This window comes from Protomyctophum parallelum (genome assembly GCF_964188405.1).
Source record: "Protomyctophum parallelum genome assembly, chromosome: 11".
Classification (NCBI taxonomy): domain Eukaryota; kingdom Metazoa; phylum Chordata; class Actinopteri; order Myctophiformes; family Myctophidae; genus Protomyctophum; species Protomyctophum parallelum.
This window is the reverse complement of record NC_139707.1, coordinates 5,348,457-5,369,617: the sequence shown is the minus strand read 5'-3', so window position 1 is coordinate 5,369,617 and position 21,161 is coordinate 5,348,457. Positions and strand designations below refer to the sequence as shown.

At 46.4% G+C, this 21,161-nt stretch overlaps 1 protein-coding gene across 1 annotated transcript in view; it reads right to left on the bottom strand.

Annotated features, from left to right (window-relative positions):
* tns1b (tensin 1b) overlaps positions 1-21,161 on the bottom strand; it is a 322,987-nt gene that overhangs the window by 37,345 nt on the left and 264,481 nt on the right. The window contains 5 exon segments of the mRNA XM_083777327.1: positions 5,893-5,973; positions 7,242-7,493; positions 8,210-8,709; positions 9,131-9,391; positions 10,387-11,038. Of these exon segments, the coding sequence (XP_083633453.1) occupies positions 5,893-5,973; positions 7,242-7,493; positions 8,210-8,709; positions 9,131-9,391; positions 10,387-11,038 (1,746 nt within the window).

The following is a 21,161-nucleotide window of genomic DNA, read 5'->3' as shown; positions in this document are numbered from 1 at the left end:
TCAATATAACCTCACAATGTGGTCGCAATGTGACGTGTGAGCTTGTAGATCGGCTATTTGGGCCTTTCACTGTAGGCCTACCGTGTCCTTCCTCTCCCGTCTACAGTAGGCTATAAGAAGGTTCTTAGAAAAGTGGAACGTTCACTACTTCTCTTTACCGACGACAACAACAACAAACACTAATCAGTCGGCAGACACCGACCCGGAAAACTGTGATCGATGGATGGCTTCTGTCAGCCATATTGCTGGCAGACAGGCAGACACCTCCCATAGATGGAAAAGCATGTGGACAACTGGACACACCCGTGTGCGAGAGTCTGACTGTTATGGAGACTGTGAAAAATATTTACTGCCTTTTTGCTCAACCTCTTCTTGGCCCGAGGGAGAGAAAAAAGAAAAAGAAACCTATTGGAAAAGTTAGTGATAGTATTAGCCCACAGCTGTGAGAGATGCTAACAGCTCATGGCTGGGAATGACGTTGGTTGTTGTTGCCATGGAGTTTGGGTGTCTCGCATGGATTGTAACGGTGCCAAATGTCAGCCTGCGGATGTACTCATGTCCAGTGTTATTTGGACTATAGCGAACACTCACATGCCTTCTCTTAGTAATGTACGCACGTCCTCCAATGACGTGCCTACAAACGTGTCACATGGTCCTGGTCTGAATCTCTCTCTCTCTCTCTCTCTCTCTCTCTCTCTCTCCACTACAATTATTTGGAAACTTTAGTAACTAGATAGGCCTACTTTGCAGATTTAGATATTATTAGAGCACATTAACCAATTTAAGGACTGTATATCGGCTACTGTACATCCTCAAAACGTGTCGCAATGCGATACTTTGGGATATTGTAGATCAGCTAATTTCCAAAGAGTTTGTCTACTCTAGTAGTTCTATAATTCTTTGTGGGGAAAATTAAGTTAAATGGGGGTATTCTGTATAATTTGATAAATACTTTTACTCAAATATCATGTTTTAACACAGGACTTCTATAATGCAGTATTGGTACATTTTACTTATGTAATGTGAGTACTTTTTCCAACACTGTCTCTCTCTGTCGTCTCGCACCAGGCCTGGAAACACACAAACCAGATGTATTACCCACGATGCACTGCATCTACAGCGGAGCACTGTCAAACATTGGGCCGTCGCCTTAGCAACCGCTAATGACTTCCAGCCGTTGCGGCCCCCAGATTCCCAGGACATATTTTTGGATCCTTGTGTGTGTGTGTGTGTGTGTGTGTTTCCCTCCCCCTCTCTTAGTTCTCAAATCAATCCAGAAGGACGATATCATTTCAGAACGTGCACGCTGCGCTCCAAAAACATCAACCCGATAGCCTCGTCCTGAGCGCCGCGGAGCCTCATTCGTTCAAGCTCTCATACGCATACGTGTACGCACCTGTGACTGAGAGAGAGGTTATCTTAGGTGAGAGCACTAGCTGGTGTAAAGTACATATACTTAAGTACTGTTTAGTACAATTTTCCAATACTTTTACTTCTACTCCACTACATCTCAGATCCAGATATTGTACTTTTCCTCCACTACGTTTATTTGAAAACTTTAGCCACTACTGTAGTTACTTTGTGGATTTTTCATTATTATTATAAAGACATACATTAACCACTTCAACCCTATACATTTTGAACATTTAAAATAGATGTGACGCATTGTGAGCTTGTAGAATGAGTACTTTCTACTGTTGGTACTTTTGGCACTTTAAGTACCTTTTTGATACCAATACTTTTTCCACCACTGTTATATGGACAAAAATCGGTTTACCCACTTTAACCTTATATTGAAAACAAAAGTTCAGAAGATCTACAGTACGTACAAGCCCTGGGCTTTTCTTAATTCTATGGGGACTTTAGGAAAAAGGACGTTACAATGAATAGATGGTGCAGTTAAAAAAGAAAACTAGACAAGGAGTTCCCTCGTGGCCTAAAGGTTTTACGATAAGTGACTCCTCCTCAACAGCTGACCTCATTGGAAACTTGACCAAAACCCTAATGACCCATGGTTTACAGCCATGGTTTAACAATGTACTCAAATGTTTTACTTAAGTAAAAGTATTAATACTGCAATGTAGTAATACTCTACTTGAGTAAAAGTACAAAAGTATTGGCATCAAAATGTCTTTTGGTCATTCTACTCAGTCTTATGTGAACACCAGTCGGGCAGTTCCTAAGTTGCTTGATTCAGTATTTAGATATTTGATATTCATTTTAACTGCCTCGCCCCCTTCCTATACAAACCCATTATAACTTAAAACTCAATTTTAACCATGATAGATTCATCAAAAATACCTAAACCTTTTTCTGTTGAATGATAATGTCCTTCTAATAATGTGAGGGGGCCGTGGTTTGTCATTTACTGTTTTCATTTATTTTTAATAATTATTTTGGAAGATAACCTCCTGCTGGCTAGCTCCTCCAGCTGCAGCTCCTCTAAAAATAAATTAAAACAGTAAATGTAAAACCACGGCCCCCTCGCGTATTAGAAGGACATTATCAGTCAACAGAAAATACGCCAGGCGTTTTCGATGAATCTATCATGGTTAAAATGGAGTTTTAAGTTATAATGGGTTTGTATAGGGAGGGGGCGGGGCAGCTAAAATGCATATAAAATATCTAAATACTGACTGAAGCAACTTAAAAACTGTCTGGGGTGTTCACATAAGACTGAGTAGATGATGAAATTACCAAAAGTTTTTTTTTAAGTGAAATATCCCTTTGAAGTACCAAAAGTAAAAGTACTAATTAGACAGAAGGTCCCATTTAAAGTTTTCAAATCTATAAAAATCTTTTGAAAATAGAAGCTCTACAGGCTCACAATGTGTCACGATGCGACCGGAATGTATATAGGGCTGAAGTGGTTCATTTTCAAATCAATTGAAGTGCAATAATTCATTAATTGTCTCTGAGATGTAGTGGTGTATAAATAAATGTATAGGAAATTGGAAATACTCAAGTAAAAACACCTCCAAATTGTACTTAAGTAAAGTACTTAGTTGCTTTCTTGCACTGGTTTACACTACAGTACACTGTCAGATGGAACCAGGGCTGTCTGCGGTATACAGCAAGCAGACTGGCCCCCGTGACAGTCCCTAGGGCCCTATAGCAGGAACAATCTGCTCAGACTGGCCCCCGTGACAACCCAAGGGCCCTATAGCAGGAACAATCTGCTCAGACTGGCCCCCGTGACAACCCAAGGGCCCTAGAAGGAACAATCTGCTCAGACTGGCCCCCGTGACAACCCAAGGGCCCTATAGCAGGAACAATCTGCTCAGACTGGCCCCCGTGACAACCCAAGGGCCCTATAGCAGGAACAATCTGCTCAGACTGGCCCCCGTGACAACCCAAGGGCCCTATAGCAGGAACAATCTGCTCAGACTGGCCCCCGTGACAACCCAAGGGCCCTATAGCAGGAACAATCTGCTCAGACTGGCCCCCGTGACAACCCAAGGGCCCTAGAAGGAACAATCTGCTCAGACTGGCCCCCGTGACAACCCAAGGGCCCTAGAAGGAACAATCTGCTCAGACTGGCCCCCGTGACAACCCAAGGGCCCTATAGCAGGAACAATCTGCTCAGACTGGCCCCCGTGACAACCCAAGGGCCCTATAGCAGGAACAATCTGCTCAGACTGGCCCCCATGACAACCCAAGGGCCCTATAGCAGGAACAATCTGTTCAGACTGGCCCCCGTGACAACCCAAGGGCCCTATAGCAGGAACAATCTGCTCAGACTGGCCCCCGTGACAACCCAAGGGCCCTATAGCAGGAACAATCTGCTCAGACTGGCCCCCGTGACAACCCAAGGGCCCTATAGCAGGAACAATCTGCTCAGACTGGCCCCCGTGACAACCCAAGGGCCCTAGAAGGAACAATCTGCTCAGACTGGCCCCCGTGACAACCCAAGGGCCCTATAGCAGGAACAATCTGCTCAGACTGGCCCCCGTGACAACCCAAGGGCCCTATAGCAGGAACAATCTGCTCAGACTGGCCCCCGTGACAACCCAAGGGCCCTATAGCAGGAACAATCTGCTCAGACTGGCCCCCGTGACAACCCAAGGGCCCTATAGCAGGAACAATCTGCTCAGACTGGCCCCCGTGACAACCCAAGGGCCCTAGAAGGAACAATCTGCTCCGCTCCGCGGCCAATGTCTCCCCGTGGACAGATAAGACCGTAGACATGTTTCCAGCTATATAGGGCTGTGGTCTCTCTCCTGGATTTCGTGTCCTTTTGTGTACCTTTCTCTCAAATGTTCAAAACCGAGTGGTTGAAAAAAAAAAAGCACAGACTTGAAAGAGGCCACTGTATCCTGGCCTTGGTATTGTTCCCCGAGTTTGGCAAAACGGATCTTGTGACATGCACTCTTCTGGCTCGGGACAGAGCCGCCTTTGTGCTTCCCCTTGTCTCGTTCTTGTGAAACTTTAACGTTACCCAATTGGGTTTTTTTTTTCTTTCCCCCCCTCTCTGCTGTATACACGCAGTCAGGTTAATTCCCTAACCTTGAGGAGAGGAGAAAAGCTGTATCACACTGTCACTCCGAGCAAACAGAAATGAAGGGTGAAATGCAGAGCTATGTGGATTAATGGTTAAAATGAGAAGGGGTTAGTTCATCGACTGATAGCAGAGACAGAAACAGGTTAGGTACATGTTAAAATGAGAAGGGGTTAGTTCATCGACTGATAGCAGAGACAGAAACAGGTTAGGTACATGTTGGGGCTTGAGCGGTCAGGCACGAATATCACTATATCGCGGAGGTATCACAACAACTCAACATTTATCGAAAACTGTCCTCAAGCGCCAAGTACGTAATTAGAAGGAAAACAGAAGACGAAAGAGCAGGATCAACCAAAAAGAAAGACCAAAATATGAACAATAGTAGTATGGACAGAGGGAACAAGGCTGTGTTGGGTGCACGACTGCACGTTACTTTTAAAAGTAACGCGTTATGTTACAAGATTACTGCCATTAAACATCAATTAAGTTATGTTACAGGCTTACCTAATGAGAGAAGTAACTTGTTAGATTAGATTACTTTTGCGTTAACGTCAATTAAAACTCCTTCACGATTTCTTGTGCAAGTTGTTTACATTGTCCAGAGGGAGAGTAGGCTATTCAATGAGGCTACAGTATATTATTATTGTCATAATATTGCACGGAATGCACGCACACCTGCAACTTTTGTGTCTTATCAAGAAGGAAGAAAATAACAGAAATCCATTGTCTGGATTTTCATTTTCATGTGTGGCAACAGAAGGAACAGGGAAATAATATATTTTAATTAACTTGAAAATAATTTATTTGAAAATAAGTATTGAAATGGCAAAACAAATATGTCACGATACACTTTTAAGAAGTGATTTGATTACAGTAATAGGAATTTCGTATAGCGTTACCCCCAACACTGAACAATACTAATAGGAAATTTGAAACCAATAGGCTCCATGTCTATGCATATGTCAATTTGGAAATAACTCTTCCTACTTCCTACCTGTATATTCACATAATAATATGGTAGTAAAGAAGGCTCTGTTCCATTCTTGTCAAACAAGAGTCATGGTGCTGCTATTTTGTGCATGTTTGCTCACTGGAATCACTCTGCTACATAGTGTTATGGTAGTCCTCCAAATTAAAAGGTTTGAGAACCACTGCACACTAAATGGAACAGGGCCTTAATTAGTATCATCTGTAACACCTGTGAAGGAAGTCGGAAGAGACCTGGAAGTACAGTAGGAACAGTTATTTCCAAAATGTGCATAGAGCCTATAAATGTAAAAGAGAAAAAACGAAGCACTCCACTGCACTCAGAGACGCCAAACAGATTAGGAGCGAGATTACAGAGTCCCCAGGGACGAGGAAGCGGAACAGACAGGCCTGGAGGAACCAACCAGAGAGGGAGTGAGAACGCTGGGGGTCAGACTGAGGAGAGGTCATGCTGCACTCGACACTTCGGACACGAGCCGAGTATTCTGGGTCGAACAGGTGCATGATGGGAGAAAAGGAGGGAAATTATGAATGATGAAGATTATAACGTAAAGAGAAAAATAAATAAACGTAAATAAGAGGGGGAAAAAGTTATGAGTTAAAATGAATAACTAAAGTACCGTAAGTTGGCAGTAGATATAAAGAATATTAGAGACAAAGATTATATTCATGAACACAAAAAAAACAAAAAAACATTCTCAAACATTCCCAAATGTCACTCTTGAATTACTTAACATAAATTACGTCAATACGAATAAAAGCTTTTTTTATTCCGGACTTTGACTTGTGGCGGAGTAGTTCTACATTGCAGCATTGATACTTTCACTTTAAGTAAAGAAAGTTCTTTCTCCACCACTGTGTGTTTGCCTAGAGAACGTCAGCGTCCTGGAAGAGAAAAGTGTGCACTTCCTGCTCGAGCCTCTCTGCACGACGTACGGCACGGGGACCGACAACTTGACTGACAGGAGATAAGATAAGCGCGGAACGGTGTGTACTGTTACTGTACCCCCGGCCCCCCCGTCCTGCTGTCTGCACAGCTCTCTCTGTGTTGACCGTTTGCTTTGTGCAAAATCACAGGTTTGCTCTCGACACTTTTGCAGCGACGCTGTTCAAATAAATCCTATCTATATAATATCTAATCTATTATTTATCTATTTTTTTGGATACCACTGCAGTACTGAAACTGTACAGTGACATTAAGGTGTTTTCTGTTTTCTTACGCCACACGCCATAAGCCACATCATATCATGGCTTATGAAATAGTAACACAGGGTCTCAGTGCAACTCAAGAGAATTGTACAAATAGAACCCGTTTGTGCACTCCTGGGGTTAAATTAACTCTGAGGATTTTACTGTGTAACTGCGTATAGCGGGCCAATTCTCAGATTCAGTTTAGTGTAAAGTCTTATGGGGCAAAAGTTGGAGCCCGAGCTGTGCGGACAATGGCTGGATTGTGACCTCATCGGGCTCACATGTACAGTACGCCAACGCAACTTGCTCCAAAGCATGGCTCTGTGAGCCAGGAAAGTCAAGCTGGCCTCAGAGGTGGATGTTCCAAAAGATTACACCAGTGAGCCTCTTCGTGGGTGTATGCTTGGGTGTGCACGCTCATTTTGTCCTTTTAAATTCGTTTGACAAAATGTGAATCCTTTGTTTGTCCAAGATTATTGTCTCTATCCCAACATTTATGCTAAAACAAAAAACAAAATTGTGAAACGGCAGTACAGTCAGGTTTTGTCACGGAGTTACTTACCAGCGACGCGTTGGGCCACCAGGCCTTCCACGTTGAACACCTCTTCAGGCTCACTGTCTTTGGGCTGGGGCGAGGAGGTGGGCGACGCGCTCGGGCTCCTCTGGGGCTCCCCGGCGGCGTCTGGGGACGAGGACAGCGCGCTGGGCGGGTAGACGTTGATGGGCTTGAGCAGGAGGAGCGGGCCCGCCACGTTGGCGGAGGGCTGTGGCGAGGCCGCGGGAGCGATTCCGGATGGTTCACACACCGCGTAACCTTGAACAGTGGTGGAAAGTAACATTACAGTACATTTACTTAACCCATTCTGACCTGAGATCAGATTCGAAAAATGTCTATTACATCCTGACAGTTTCATTATTAACCCATTCTGACCTGAGATCAGATTCTAAAAGTGTCTTTGATTTTTCAAAAATAGCAGACCTACAAGCTCGTATCGCGCCACTCGGTGGCACGATATGAGCTTGTAGATCTGCTATTTTTCAATAGCTAAAGCATGACATGATGCTAACACAAAACCCTAACCCCGTTCAGAATGGGTTAAGTACCGTACTTAAGTATAATTGTGAAGTATTTGTACTTTATGAGCATATTTCCAAATATCCAAATATTGTGCTTTTACTTCACTACATTTATGTGAAAACATGAGTTACTAGTTACTTTGTAGATTTTGATTTTTATTACAAAACATACATTAACCACTTCGACCCTATATACATTTGGGCTTTTTTATTTGAAAATAGTCAATCTACAAGCTCACAATTCATCACTATGCGACACATTGTAAGCTTGTAGATCTGATGTTTTGTATTTGAAAACTTTTGAAAGTACATTTTGACACCAAATACTTTTGTACTTTTTACTCAAGTAAATTTGGAAGACTGGACTTGTACTTGTAACAGAGTACTTCTACATTGCAGTATAAATGTTATTTTTTTACTAAAACATGTGATCACTTTTTGTCCACCACTGACCTTGAACGGGGCCTGGCTCCGGCGTGCCGTGTGACATGGGAACGGGCGAGGAGCTCAGCCCGGCTCCGGGGCCGGCGGGGTGGCCGTGTAGGGCGGCGTCGCCCTGGTACGAGGGCCTGGCTCCGGGTCCGTCGGGGTGGCCGTGTAGGGCAGCGTCGCCCTGGTACGAGGGCCTGGCCTGGGTCTGGGAGAAGGACGGCTGGGTGGTCACCACCACGCCGAGGCCGCTCTCCCCCGCCGGGGGGGGAGCGCTTTGGGACTTGGGCACTGGCGAGGAGCGGCGCGGCTCCAGGTCCAGCATGAGGATGTTGAGGGCCTCGATGGACTGCTCGATCTCCCGCTGGGACACGCTGTGGTGCTGGTGGGCAGGGAACTGCGGCAGGCTGTGGTGAGTGGGCACGTGGGGCGGCGGCGGGCTGTAGCTGACCCCTTCCGTCAGCGGCTCCTCGGGCACGCCGAAGCGCTGCCAAACGGCGTTGAGGCCGCGCTGCACGGCCTCCCTGCGATTTACAGTTTAGGCATTTAGCATGCGCTCTGAATCCAGAGCGACTTTACAGTAAGAAAGAACAACACATGGTAAAACATCAAATACATAAAAAGATAGTCATCAAGAATCAATCATACTCAGAACCTAACATCCACCTAACAGTGGAATATCTGTCTAATGAAACTATGGGAATACACTATGGAGTGCTAAATCTACATACAAATACAATGCTATCTAAAATACATAAATTGAGGCTTTGCATTATGCCTGTAAGGTTGTCAAGGCTACGGCAAGTGCTACAGGCTAAGATGGAGTCTGAAGAGGCAGGTTTTCAGGGCGGAGGATTGGATTCTGATTGCAGTGCATTCCATAGTTTTGGAGCCAGAAGGGAGAAGAGTCTGGGACATGTGGAGCGTTGTCCAGGCGTTTCTTACCTGCTGCTGGTGGTGCGAGCCGGCGCCCGCGGCATCGACTCGCCGGCGCCGTACGACTGCGAGCGGCAGAGGAGGCCGCCGTTCTGGCCGATCACATGCGTGACGTCGGGAGACGACCTAGACTCGCTCTGCGCGGACGAGCCGCCGCCCAGCGACCGGACCGTTTCCGGGGGTGGCCTCTCCTCCGGCGCGGCGCTGCGCTCCAGGTAGGGCACATGGTGGTCCTGCCCGTTGATGAGCGTCTCCGACTGGTAGTTAGGGCTGCACCATATGGACAAAATTTCATATCATATGACAACGATCGATATCGATACGATAACGATATATCCGTTAAAGTGCCATATTCCATATTTTAAGTGCCCTGTATTGCATTGTCTATCCTGATGAAGGTCTAAGCGACCGAAACTAGGTCTAAACTTTATTAGGTCTAAGCGACCTAATAAAGAGCAATTTTGTGTCTGTTTTTGTTACTCTATTTAGATACAGTGTTGCAACATTGAAAACCAAACTAGACCAGGGCTAACAACACACGCACACACACACACACACACACACACACACACACACACACACACACACTACACACACACACACACACACACACACACACACACACACACACACACACACACACACACACGCAGGCTAAAACAGAGGGATGTCGCTGGCTTCGGACAATATATCGACGATGTATCGATAATATATCAATGATAATGTACATCAACGACATATCGATATATCGACATACCGTTGCGTTTTTTGCGATACTGATATTGCCCATGTTCATACCTGGATGATGACATATGCCTTACCGGTAGTACAGGCCATGTTCATACCTGGATGATGACATATGCCTTACCGGTAGTACAGGCCATGTTCATACCTGGATGATGACATATGCCTTACCGGTAGTACATGTTCATACCTGGATGATGACATATGCCTTACCGGTAGTACATGTTCATACCTGGATGATGACATATGCCTTACCGGTAGTACATGTTCATACCTGGATGATGACATATGCCTTACCGGTAGTACATGTTCATACCTGGATGATGACATATGCCTTACCGGTAGTACAGGTCATGTTCATACCTGGATGATGACATATGCCTTACCGGTAGTACATGTTCATACCTGGATGATGACATATGCCTTACCGGTAGTACATGTTCATACCTGGATGATGACATATGCCTTACCGGTAGTACAGGTCATGTTCATACCTGGATGATGACATAATTATGCCTTACCGGTAGTACAGGTCGGCCGGCGTGGCGCTCCGGGCCTCCTCCGTGGACGAGGAGAAGGTGCCCAGGCTGTCCACGCTGTTGTTGTTGTTGGCCTCCTCCTGGCCCCCGTTGGGCAGCTCGTCGTCGTCCAGGATGTCCGTCTCGCGGTCCACGCCGTCGGTGTGGTGGCCGTTCACGTGCACCTGGGCGGGCACCAGGTGGAGCACCCCCGCCACCGAGGCGGGGGCCGGCGGGAGGTAGCCCTGCCGGTGCATGGGCCCCTCCAGGCCGCTCAGCAGCTGCTCCAGCTCCTGCTTCTCCTGAGGACTGATGGGCTGCGACTGGGCGGACGGGGCCTCGTGGTGGTGGGGGGCGGGGTCCGTGGGCTCCTCCGAGGCGGCGGGGACCTGCGTCTGACTCACTGGCGCTGCTGCTGCTGCCAGAGGGGCGACGGCGAGGGCGACGGCCGCCGCGTCATCGGTGCGGTCGGTCTTGATGGAGGCGGTGGAGTTCCCCGAGTCGCTGCTCACCGACAGGGCGTGGTCTGCGGCGGTGGTGGGCGGGAGGCCGTTGGCGGTCACCGCCCCCTCCTCCTCCTCGGCGGCCGCGGACTCCTTTTTGCGGACTTTGGCGTAGAGGCTGCCGTCCAGTGGGCCTTCAGTGTGGACCACCTCTGGTGAGAGAGAGAGAGAGAGAGAGAGAGAGAGAGAGAGAGAGAGAGAGAGAGCACAATGACAGATAGGCTTGTTAAAACTTGATTATACGCTAAGATAAAGTACCGTATGGCGGCCATCTGATTACCAGTGGGGTTTTTTTGCACAATAGCTTGTCTGATGGGGAACCTGGCCAAATACAAGTTGCGGGTCCTTGACGTGAATTTCCAAATCTAACAGCAGCTAGGAAGAGAGAGAGAGAGAGAGAGAGAGAGAGAGAGAGAGAGAGAGAGAGAGAGAGAGAGAGAGAGAGAGAGAGAGAGAGAGAGAGACTATCCCATACTATGAGGGCATTAACCATAGTGTAGTGGAGGCTGGCTGCAGTGTTGCCTCCAGTATACTCTGCTGCCTACCAGCCTCAGGAAATGAGCTGGGTTCTGTGGCATGCGCTGCGGAAAAAGGGGTGAAATCACAGCAGCCCTGCCTCGCTCTCTCTAACCAACAGCTCTGCTGATCCACTGCCACCTCTCTGACCAACAGCTCTGCTGATCCACTGCCACCTCTCTAACCAACAGCTCTGCTGATCCACTGCCACCTCTCTGACCAACAGCTCTGCTGATCCACTGCCACCTCTCTGACCAACAGCTCTGCTGATCCACTGCCACCTCTCTGACCAACAGCTCTGCTGATCCACTGCCACCTCCCTAACCAACAGCTCTGCTGATCCACTGCCACCTCTCTAACCAACAGCTCTGCTGATCCACTGCCACCTCTCTGACCAACAGCTCTGCTGATCCACTGCCACCTCTCTGACCAACAGCTCTGCTGATCCACTGCCACCTCTCTAACCAACAGCTCTGCTGATCCACTGCCACCTCTCTGACCAACAGCTCTGCTGATCCACTGCCACCTCTCTGACCAACAGCTCTGCTGATCCACTGCCACCTCTCTAACCAACAGCTCTGCTGATCCACTGCCACCTCTCTGACCAACAGCTCTGCTGATCCACTGCCACCTCTCTGACCAACAGCTCTGCTGATCCACTGCCACCTCTCTGACCAACAGCTCTGCTGATCCACTGCCACCTCTCTAACCAACAGCTCTGCTGATCCACTGCCACCTCTCTGACCAACAGCTCTGCTGATCCACTGCCACCTCTCTGACCAACAGCTCTGCTGATCCACTGCCACCTCTCTAACCAACAGCTCTGCTGATCCACTGCCACCTCTCTGACCAACAGCTCTGCTGATCCACTGCCACCTCTCTGACCAACAGCTCTGCTGATCCACTGCCACCTCTCTAACCAACAGCTCTGCTGATCCACTGCCACCTCTCTAACCAACAGCTCTGCTGATCCACTGCCACCTCTCTGACCAACAGCTCTGCTGATCCACTGCCACCTCTCTAACCAACAGCTCTGCTGATCCACTGCCACCTCTCTAACCAACAGCTCTGCTGATCCACTGCCACCTCTCTAACCAACAGCTCTGCTGATCCACTGCAGCCACCATGAGAAACACTGGCATGGTCTGCGGTGGAATGGCTTTCTGGTAGGGCTGCAACTAGTCATCGTTGTTGTGGAAAAAAGGGAAAATGGCAGATCTACAAGTTCACAATGTGTCGCATCAGATCGGAACTTGAGCTTAAAGATCACCTAAGTCCATTGTCCACTATGTTTTGAGACACTTCTGTATAATGACATAATAGGGTTAGATTATCAATCAATTATTTTATTAACTAATCGATTATCTTTTTTTTTCTCCGTATAATTGATTGAATCGATTTGTTTGATTATATGTTGCAACCCATACTTCTTGATCACTTCTGTTTATCGAGCTGCATGTCACACTGACAACAGATTTGGAGGTTTTGAAGTCTTGAATGCACATTGCACGCACGCACGCACACACGTGCACACACACACACACACACACCCACACACACAAGTCAAGAACTGTCACACATGTGTGAACGCAGGCACACACGCAAGAACCACACCCATGTGTCCACTTCCACCTTAGTGGAGGAGAGAGGGGATAGCCCCGACCAAGAGGCATGACTGAGTCATGCCTGGAAAGATCTGCCTCACTGTAAGGAAAGGCCTCGAGGCATTTCCTGTCCCCTGAGCATCCAAATAAAACACACACACACACACACACACACACACACACACACACACACACACACACACACACACACACACACACACACACACACACTAAAAAGACACACACATGCGCGTCAAACCACACATGACACTAACATAACTATCAATGTTTCCTTGTCGCCATGATTTGCCGGTCTACCCCTGGAGGGGGAATTTAGACATCAAATCTTACAATCCAAACAGCGTCCCACATGAGTCCATGATGCAACACTTTGAAGTATATTGTCTCTGTCAAAAAGAAAAAGAAAAATGGAGATAAGGTTTCTCACCCTGACCCAGCAGCTATATATATATATATATATATATATATATGCCAGAACATTTGTACTTTTACTCTAGTAAAATAGTACATTTAAGGTTCCTGCACACAGAGCACGTTTTTCTGATTTTTAGCTGCGTTTCTCTGTCGGTTTTCCAAAAAAACCTTTACTTTTAAGTACTGCACTTAAGTACAATTGTGAGGTATTTGTACTTTACTTGAGTATTTTCAATTTCCAATACTTTTACTGCTACTCCGCATCAGAGGCAAATATTGTAGCCTACTTTTACTCCACTACATTTATTTGAAAACTTTGGTTACTTTGTAGATTATGATTATTATCACAAAACATGCATTAACCACTTTACATGAACCCTATAATACATTTCATCCATTTGAAAATAGCCGACCTACAAGCTCGCAATGCGGCGCATTGTGAGCTTGTAGATCTGCAATTTGCTAAATAATTTTATACATACAAAATTTGACATGACGCATTCTGCATAATGAGTATACTTTTACTTTTGGTAAATTTTTATGTCAATACTGTCATACTTTTTACTCAAGTACATTTTGAGTAAATTTACTTGTAACAGACTTGAGCTCTATATTGCAGTATTGATACTTTTACCCAAGTAAAAACTTTGAGTAGGTTACATCTTCCACCACTGCATAGACACATAGATGTCACGGCACATTGCAGACCGTCATGTCATGAGGATGAGAGCTGGGTGAGTGTGGTTTGGAGGAGTAAAGCTCATTGGATGAGAGCTGGGTGAGTGTGGTTTGGAGGAGTAAAGCTCATTGGATGAGAGCTGGGTGAGTGTGGTTTGGAGGAGTAAAGCTCATTGGATGAGAGCTGGGTGAGTGTGGTTTGGAGGAGTAAAGCTCATTGGATGAGAGCTGGGTGAGTGTGGTTTGGAGGAGTAAAGCTCATTGGATGAGAGCTGGGTGAGTGTGGTTTGGAGGAGTAAAGCTCATTGGATGAGAGCTGGGTGAGTGTGGTTTGGAGGAGTAAAGCTCATTGGATGAGAGCTGGGTGAGTGTGGTTTGGAGGAGTAAAGCTCATTGGATGAGAGCTGGGTGAGTGTGGTTTGGAGGAGTAAAGCTCATTGGATGAGAGCTGGGTGAGTGTGGTTTGGAGGAGTAAAGCTCATTGGATGAGAGCTGGGTGAGTGTGGTTTGGAGGAGTAAAGCTCATTGGATGAGAGCTGGGTGAGTGTGGTTTGGAGGAGTAAAGCTCATTGGATGAGAGCTGGGTGAGTGTGGTTTGGAGGAGTAAAGCTCATTGGATGAGAGCTGGGTGAGTGTGGTTTGGAGGAGTAAAGCTCATTGGATGAGAGCTGGGTGAGTGTGGTTTGGAGGAGTAAAGCTCATTGGATGAGAGCTGGGTGAGTGTGGTTTGGAGGAGTAAAGCTCATTGGATGAGAGCTGGGTGAGTGTGGTTTGGAGGAGTAAAGCTCATTGGATGAGAGCTGGGTGAGTGTGGTTTGGAGGAGTAAAGCTCATTGGATGAGAGCTGGGTGAGTGTGGTTTGGAGGAGTAAAGCTCATTGGATGAGAGCTGGGTGAGTGTGGTTTGGAGGAGTAAAGCTCATTGGATGAGAGCTGGGTGAGTGTGGTTTGGAGGAGTAAAGCTCATTGGATGAGAGCTGGGTGAGTGTGGTTTGGAGGAGTAAAGCTCATTGGATGAGAGCTGGGTGAGTGTGGTTTGGAGGAGTAAAGCTCATTGGATGAGAGCTGGGTGAGTGTGGTTTGGAGGAGTAAAGCTCATTGGATGAGAGCTGGGTGAGTGTGGTTTGGAGGAGTAAAGCTCATTGGATGAGAGCTGGGTGAGTGTGGTTTGGAGGAGTAAAGCTCATTGGATGAGAGCTGGGTGAGTGTGGTTTGGAGGAGTAAAGCTCATTGGATGAGAGCTGGGTGAGTGTGGTTTGGAGGAGTAAAGCTCATTGGATGAGAGCTGGGTGAGTGTGGTTTGGAGGAGTAAAGCTCATTGGATGAGAGCTGGGTGAGTGTGGTTTGGAGGAGTAAAGCTCATTGGATGAGAGCTGGGTGAGTGTGGTTTGGAGGAGTAAAGCTCATTGGATGAGAGCTGGGTGAGTGTGGTTTGGAGGAGTAAAGCTCATTGGATGAGAGCTGGGTGAGTGTGGTTTGGAGGAACGGAGGGACCAACGCGGAGACGGTTTCGATACGGCATGGTGGACAAGGACGTCAAAATGCAAAAATGTCAAGCTGAGAGCTGACGCATCAGTTCTATAAAACCTTTCTATTCAAACTCAGCCCTATGTGTACTTCATTGTATGACAAATAGTGAAAATATTATTTGCTATTTTTGAACATTTTTGGTAAAGGTTTTGGAGAAAAGAGTATACTGTATATTTCATTGTGTGTTCACTCACTTCACACAAAAAAGCACACTCAATCACACTCAATTCCTCTGGCATGGAAGATTCCATAAATCCCTCATAATGCATGTGATGACATATCATGATGCACCGATCAGATTGTATACAGCCGTCAGTGGAGTTGCACAAAGACGAACGAACGAACACAAACACGTGTGTGTGTGTGTGTGTGTGTGTGTGTGCGTGCGTGCGTGCGTGCGTGCGTGCGTGCGTGCGTGCGTGCGTGCGTGCGTGCGTGCGTGTTCACGAGCCAGGTTGCTGACAGGTCAAAATCGTCTGGGCCCGCGTGTACTGTTCCGACACCTAAAGTGCACGGATCGATGTCCAAGTGTAAACACACAACACTGCTCTGTACGTTGATCTGGAACAGGGGTTCTCACACCTGATTTTGTACCAAGGACCCCCACATTTTTATATGATTATGCCGTGGACACCATCATCTGTCAAGGGCCGAAGAAGTGTTAAAAGATAAAGATTTAAAAGAGAGTTAAAAGAGATTTCTGAATAGGCAACGCAAAAATCTAAAATGACAGATGCTTTCCCGGCTAATTAGGACCCCCATGCAGTTACAGAGCTGTAAGGGTCCATTTGGAACCCCCCTCAATGAGCTGGAACCCAACTTTGAGAACCACTGCTCTGGAGAAAAGTGTCAGGTAAACGCTCCGATGTGCAAAACGGGAAAGCGTGCTGGTGTGGGTGTACTACTGTCAGCATAACTTCACTGCTCAGAGCCATGGATAGATAGCTTGCTATAATATGCAGCTTGATACATCTATATTTGATAGTCCTTATTCTATTATAAGACAAGTACTCACAATGTTTATTTTTTTCCCTCCCCCGAAAACAAAAGTGAGCCGTGCCAAGACCAGCTGCTCCAGAGAAAGTCATCACTGCACATTTATAACTTACCTCACCCCTTTATTGCCTCGTGAAACTACTCGAGTGTCACGATCGAGGAAGGACGCGTCTGCACAGACGGACGCGGCCAGCGGACTGAGCGGAGCATCGCTGACAAACGTAGACGTAACATAAAGTCATGAAAGCGGATCTGAGACCACCCTTCCTCGCCCCTCTCTATTTCAGCACCTTTCTCTAATCACCTGCCTCCATGGCAGAAGCAGCAGCCCACCCACCCACCCCAAACGGCTCAATTTACATCCTTCACCCTCAAGCGTGGAGAAGCACATGCGGCGGATACGAACCGGGACCTTCGCGGCGCGGGACAGCAGAAAACAAGCAACACCATGATGAACAAAAGGAGAAAAGGGAAGATTCCCCTACCTGTGCGGGAAAAAAAGACGGACGAGTCCCAAACTAAAGTGGTAAAAGCCCCCTGGGACGGAAAGTTTAATGGATTACGAGCGGCATGGATGGGTATGTTGGCGGCATGGGCGGTTGCCCCCTCCTCCTACTCCTGGATAGTGACTCGGTTCGTGTTGTCGGACGGATCAGAAGAGTGTCTGGCTTAGCTCGACTGCCGGGACCCTTCAGAGACTCAAGTCAGCTGCGGCTGCTGCTGCTGCTGTGTGTGTTAATGTGTTTGTGAGTGGCAGTGTTGTTGAATGTGTGTGTGTGTGTGTGTGTGTGTGTGTGTGGGAGGTCTATCTCAACAGCCTATGAGTCGATGTCTCTGGGGTGGGGGGGGGGGGGTGATGATGTATGTAAAAGACTGAGTGTGTGTGAGAAAGAGAGAGAGAGAGAGAGAGAGAGAGAGAGAGGGGGGAGTGTGAAATCTGACAGTCGCAAAATTGGCTCGGGCACTCTCTCACGCCCACTTCCTATCCATATTGTATGCCTCTGACACTTATTCCATGGATTAAGTATTTTCCGCGGTCCCTCTTGTCTTCCAGTGAGGTCCTCAAGTGAAAACTTGAGCCGGCTTAAACCCCCAGTCTGAAGAACTGGTCCGTGTGACCCGAGAGACCACGAGCGTGTCTCCCTAAAAATGGGCACATTTTTTTGTTTCGGGGCAATACGGACTGGGACAGGTACTGAAAGCGAGGTCAACTCAGAGAATTCGTACATGGACAGATCGACAGCCATGCAGCGCTTTGAGTATGTGGTGTTGATGTGTTTACTGTGTTGTTGATCCGTTATTCACATCTTGACAACGGGAAGTTCCAGGCATGATTTTGCACATGTGGACGTTTGGTTATTTATGACATCACGGCTTATCTCTCTCCTCTCTCGTGAAACAAATGCATACTATGCACAAATTCATGGAAGTAAACATCAGTAACTATCCTGCACCGAATTTACCAAAAGATTACTTAAATATATTTTGGAAAACAGTTCCAAAGCTCACAGTCTTTCAGTGCTGTACATACATACATACATATGTACGTACGTATATGCACACGCACACGCACACGCACAGACACACACACACACACACACACACACACACACACACACACACACACACACACACACACACACACACAAGCTCCTAGCCTTCAGGCAACTTGTGCTGAACAGTCGTGTAATGGAAAGAGCGAGCAAGCTGAGGTTTAACGAGCTCCCTCTCTCTCTCTCTGTCTCTCTCCTCTCTCTCTCTCTCTCTCTCTCTCTCTCTCTCTCTCTCTCTCTCTCTCTCTCTCTCTCTCTCTCTCTCTCTGTCTCTCTCTCCTCTCTCTCTCTCTCTCTCTCTCTCTCTCCTCTCTCTCTCTCTCTCAGCGAGGAAGTGAGGATTGAGCCCCACCCTGCTTCACACAGATGGAGAAAACAGAAGCTTTCACAGAGCACAGCACAGGAGAAGTGACGCAAACACAGATCACACGCTGCTTTTCCAGTGCACTGTGATCTATAATGAAGTGAATAGGGCTGCAACTATCGACCGTTTTTTTCTGACTAATCTGTCGATTACCATTTTCAATATGAATCAATTAATCGAGAGCTGTTTCAAAGAAATATAGATCTATTCTGGGGTCAACATTTGCCAAACCTTTTCTTTTGAGAGAATAGATATTAAAACAAACTCCTCCTGCTGATTGTGACAGCCTATACTGTAGTAACAGCAGAACTGTAAACTACTAAAGTAGTCAAGTACAATACTTCATCAAACTTTGAGCTACACAAAGTGTAAATGGTGCATCATGTCTGTAGGGTGGAAACCATTAGATGTTCAAAACTGCTACTTTTTCAGGATTCAAATTAAAAAATAGCAAAAGCTGCAGATCTACAAGCTTGTGGATCTGCTACTTTTGCTACTTTTATGTTACGTTGTAGCGTGATCAAGTAGGGCGTCAGTTCTACGGAGAAAAAAAACTAAAATGTAGAATACGGAAATAAGAGATTCATGCCCAAAAGCAACGACATGATGAAGCTGCTGAATTCCAATAACTAGAATACTTGGCATCAGTTGCTTTCCACCTCTGCATGTACGCACGCACGCACGCACGCACTCACGCACGCATGCATGCACCCACGCACAGACGCACGCACGCACGCACACATGCATGCACACACACATACACACACACGCTTAAGTGCACTTTCTCCCACGGAAACTCCTCTTTCTGCATTGACCGCCAATCTGCACCTAGCCATCTTTAGCCATTAACATAAAAGACAGTAGCTTTACTATTCCACAACGCAACTAGAACAAGTGCAGAGCGGAACGTTGCTCATTCTCACGCTGATAACGACATAAGACCACGTTACATGTAACCTACAGGCACACACACACACACACACACACACACACACACACACACACACACACACACACACACACACACACCATGACTTCATCTTTCACTTAGAACACGACTCAGCAGTTTTTTCCCCCCTGTGACTATCCTCCCTCTTCCCATATTCTTGATATCGTTGTCGGGTGGAAATCTTGTATGACCAAAAACTATTACTAAAAACTGTAGCTATAAAACGTATAAAACTTACATCGTGGCATGACAATTTTGGGTATGTCGTGATTTTTTTCTAAAATGCCACACGTTGTGAGCTTGTATGTCAGCTATTTTTGCCACTTGTGTGTAAAACTGGTAAATATAATATGATAAATTATCCAATAGGGAATTAATTTAAGAAAAAACAAGGTTTACCCGACAGCGACAGTATCCACAATATACAGTACACATACTTTAGTACAACAGTATGTATATGTACGGCACACAGTTGCAGTGCAACTAGCATATCGTAGTTATTGTACTGTATGTGGTGAACTGCAGCAATTCTGAGCTTACAGTCCAAAGAGGGAGAGAGTGCAGTGAGTGCTCTCGCTCACTGCCAATCAAAACCTGCAGAGGCTGATTCTACAAAATGCCTTCTAAAATTAAATGTGTATCTCTCTCTCTCTCTCTCTCTCTCTCTCTCTCTCTCTCTCTCTCTCTCTCTCTCTCTGAAAAACTTATGTTGCTCTAATAGCTCAAATCTAAAATGGCATGGTTTCCTGGTTTTAATGGGTTAATTTCAAGGACCACCTGTCTGGTATGCATTAGGACCACGGACCCCCCATATCTCTGAGAGATATGGGGGGTCCGTGGTCTGAGTTATACAGACCTGTTAAGGGTATAGGCTACATTTGGTTCCTAACTATCAGTCATTTAGCAGGGGGACCCTCCCTGGCTGGAACCCCCTCAAGGACCCATGGGAGGAGGAGGAGGGGGGGGGGGGTCCCACTGGAGGAGACTCACTGGTCTAGAAAAGAACGTGAATACGGTATATCATTAGATAACTGTCAGATGTTGTCAGATGAACTTGAGACTCACTGGTCTAGAACAGAACGTGACTATATCATTAGATAACTGTCAGATGTTGTCAGATGAACTTGAGACTCACTGGTCTAGAACAGAACGTGACTATATCATTAGATAACTGTCAGATGTTGTCAGATGAACTTGAGACTCACTGGTCTAGAACAGAACGTGACTATATCATTAGATAACTGTCAGATGTTGTCAGATGAACTTGAGACTCACTGGTCTAGAACAGAACGTGACTATATCATTAGATAACTGTCAGATGTTGTCAGATGAACTTGAGACTCACTGGTCTAGAACAGAACGTGACTGTATCATTAGATAACTGTCAGATGTTGTCAGATGAACTTGAGACTCACTGGTCTAGAACAGAACGTGACTATATCATTAGATAACTGTCAGATGTTGTCAGATGAACTTGAGACTCACTGGTCTAGAACAGAACGTGACTATATCATTAGATAACTGTCAGATGTTGTCAGATGAACTTGAGACTCACTGGTCTAGAACAGAACGTGACTATATCATTAGATAACTGTCAGATGTTGTCAGATGAACTTGAGACTCACTGGTCTAGAACAGAACGTGACTGTAT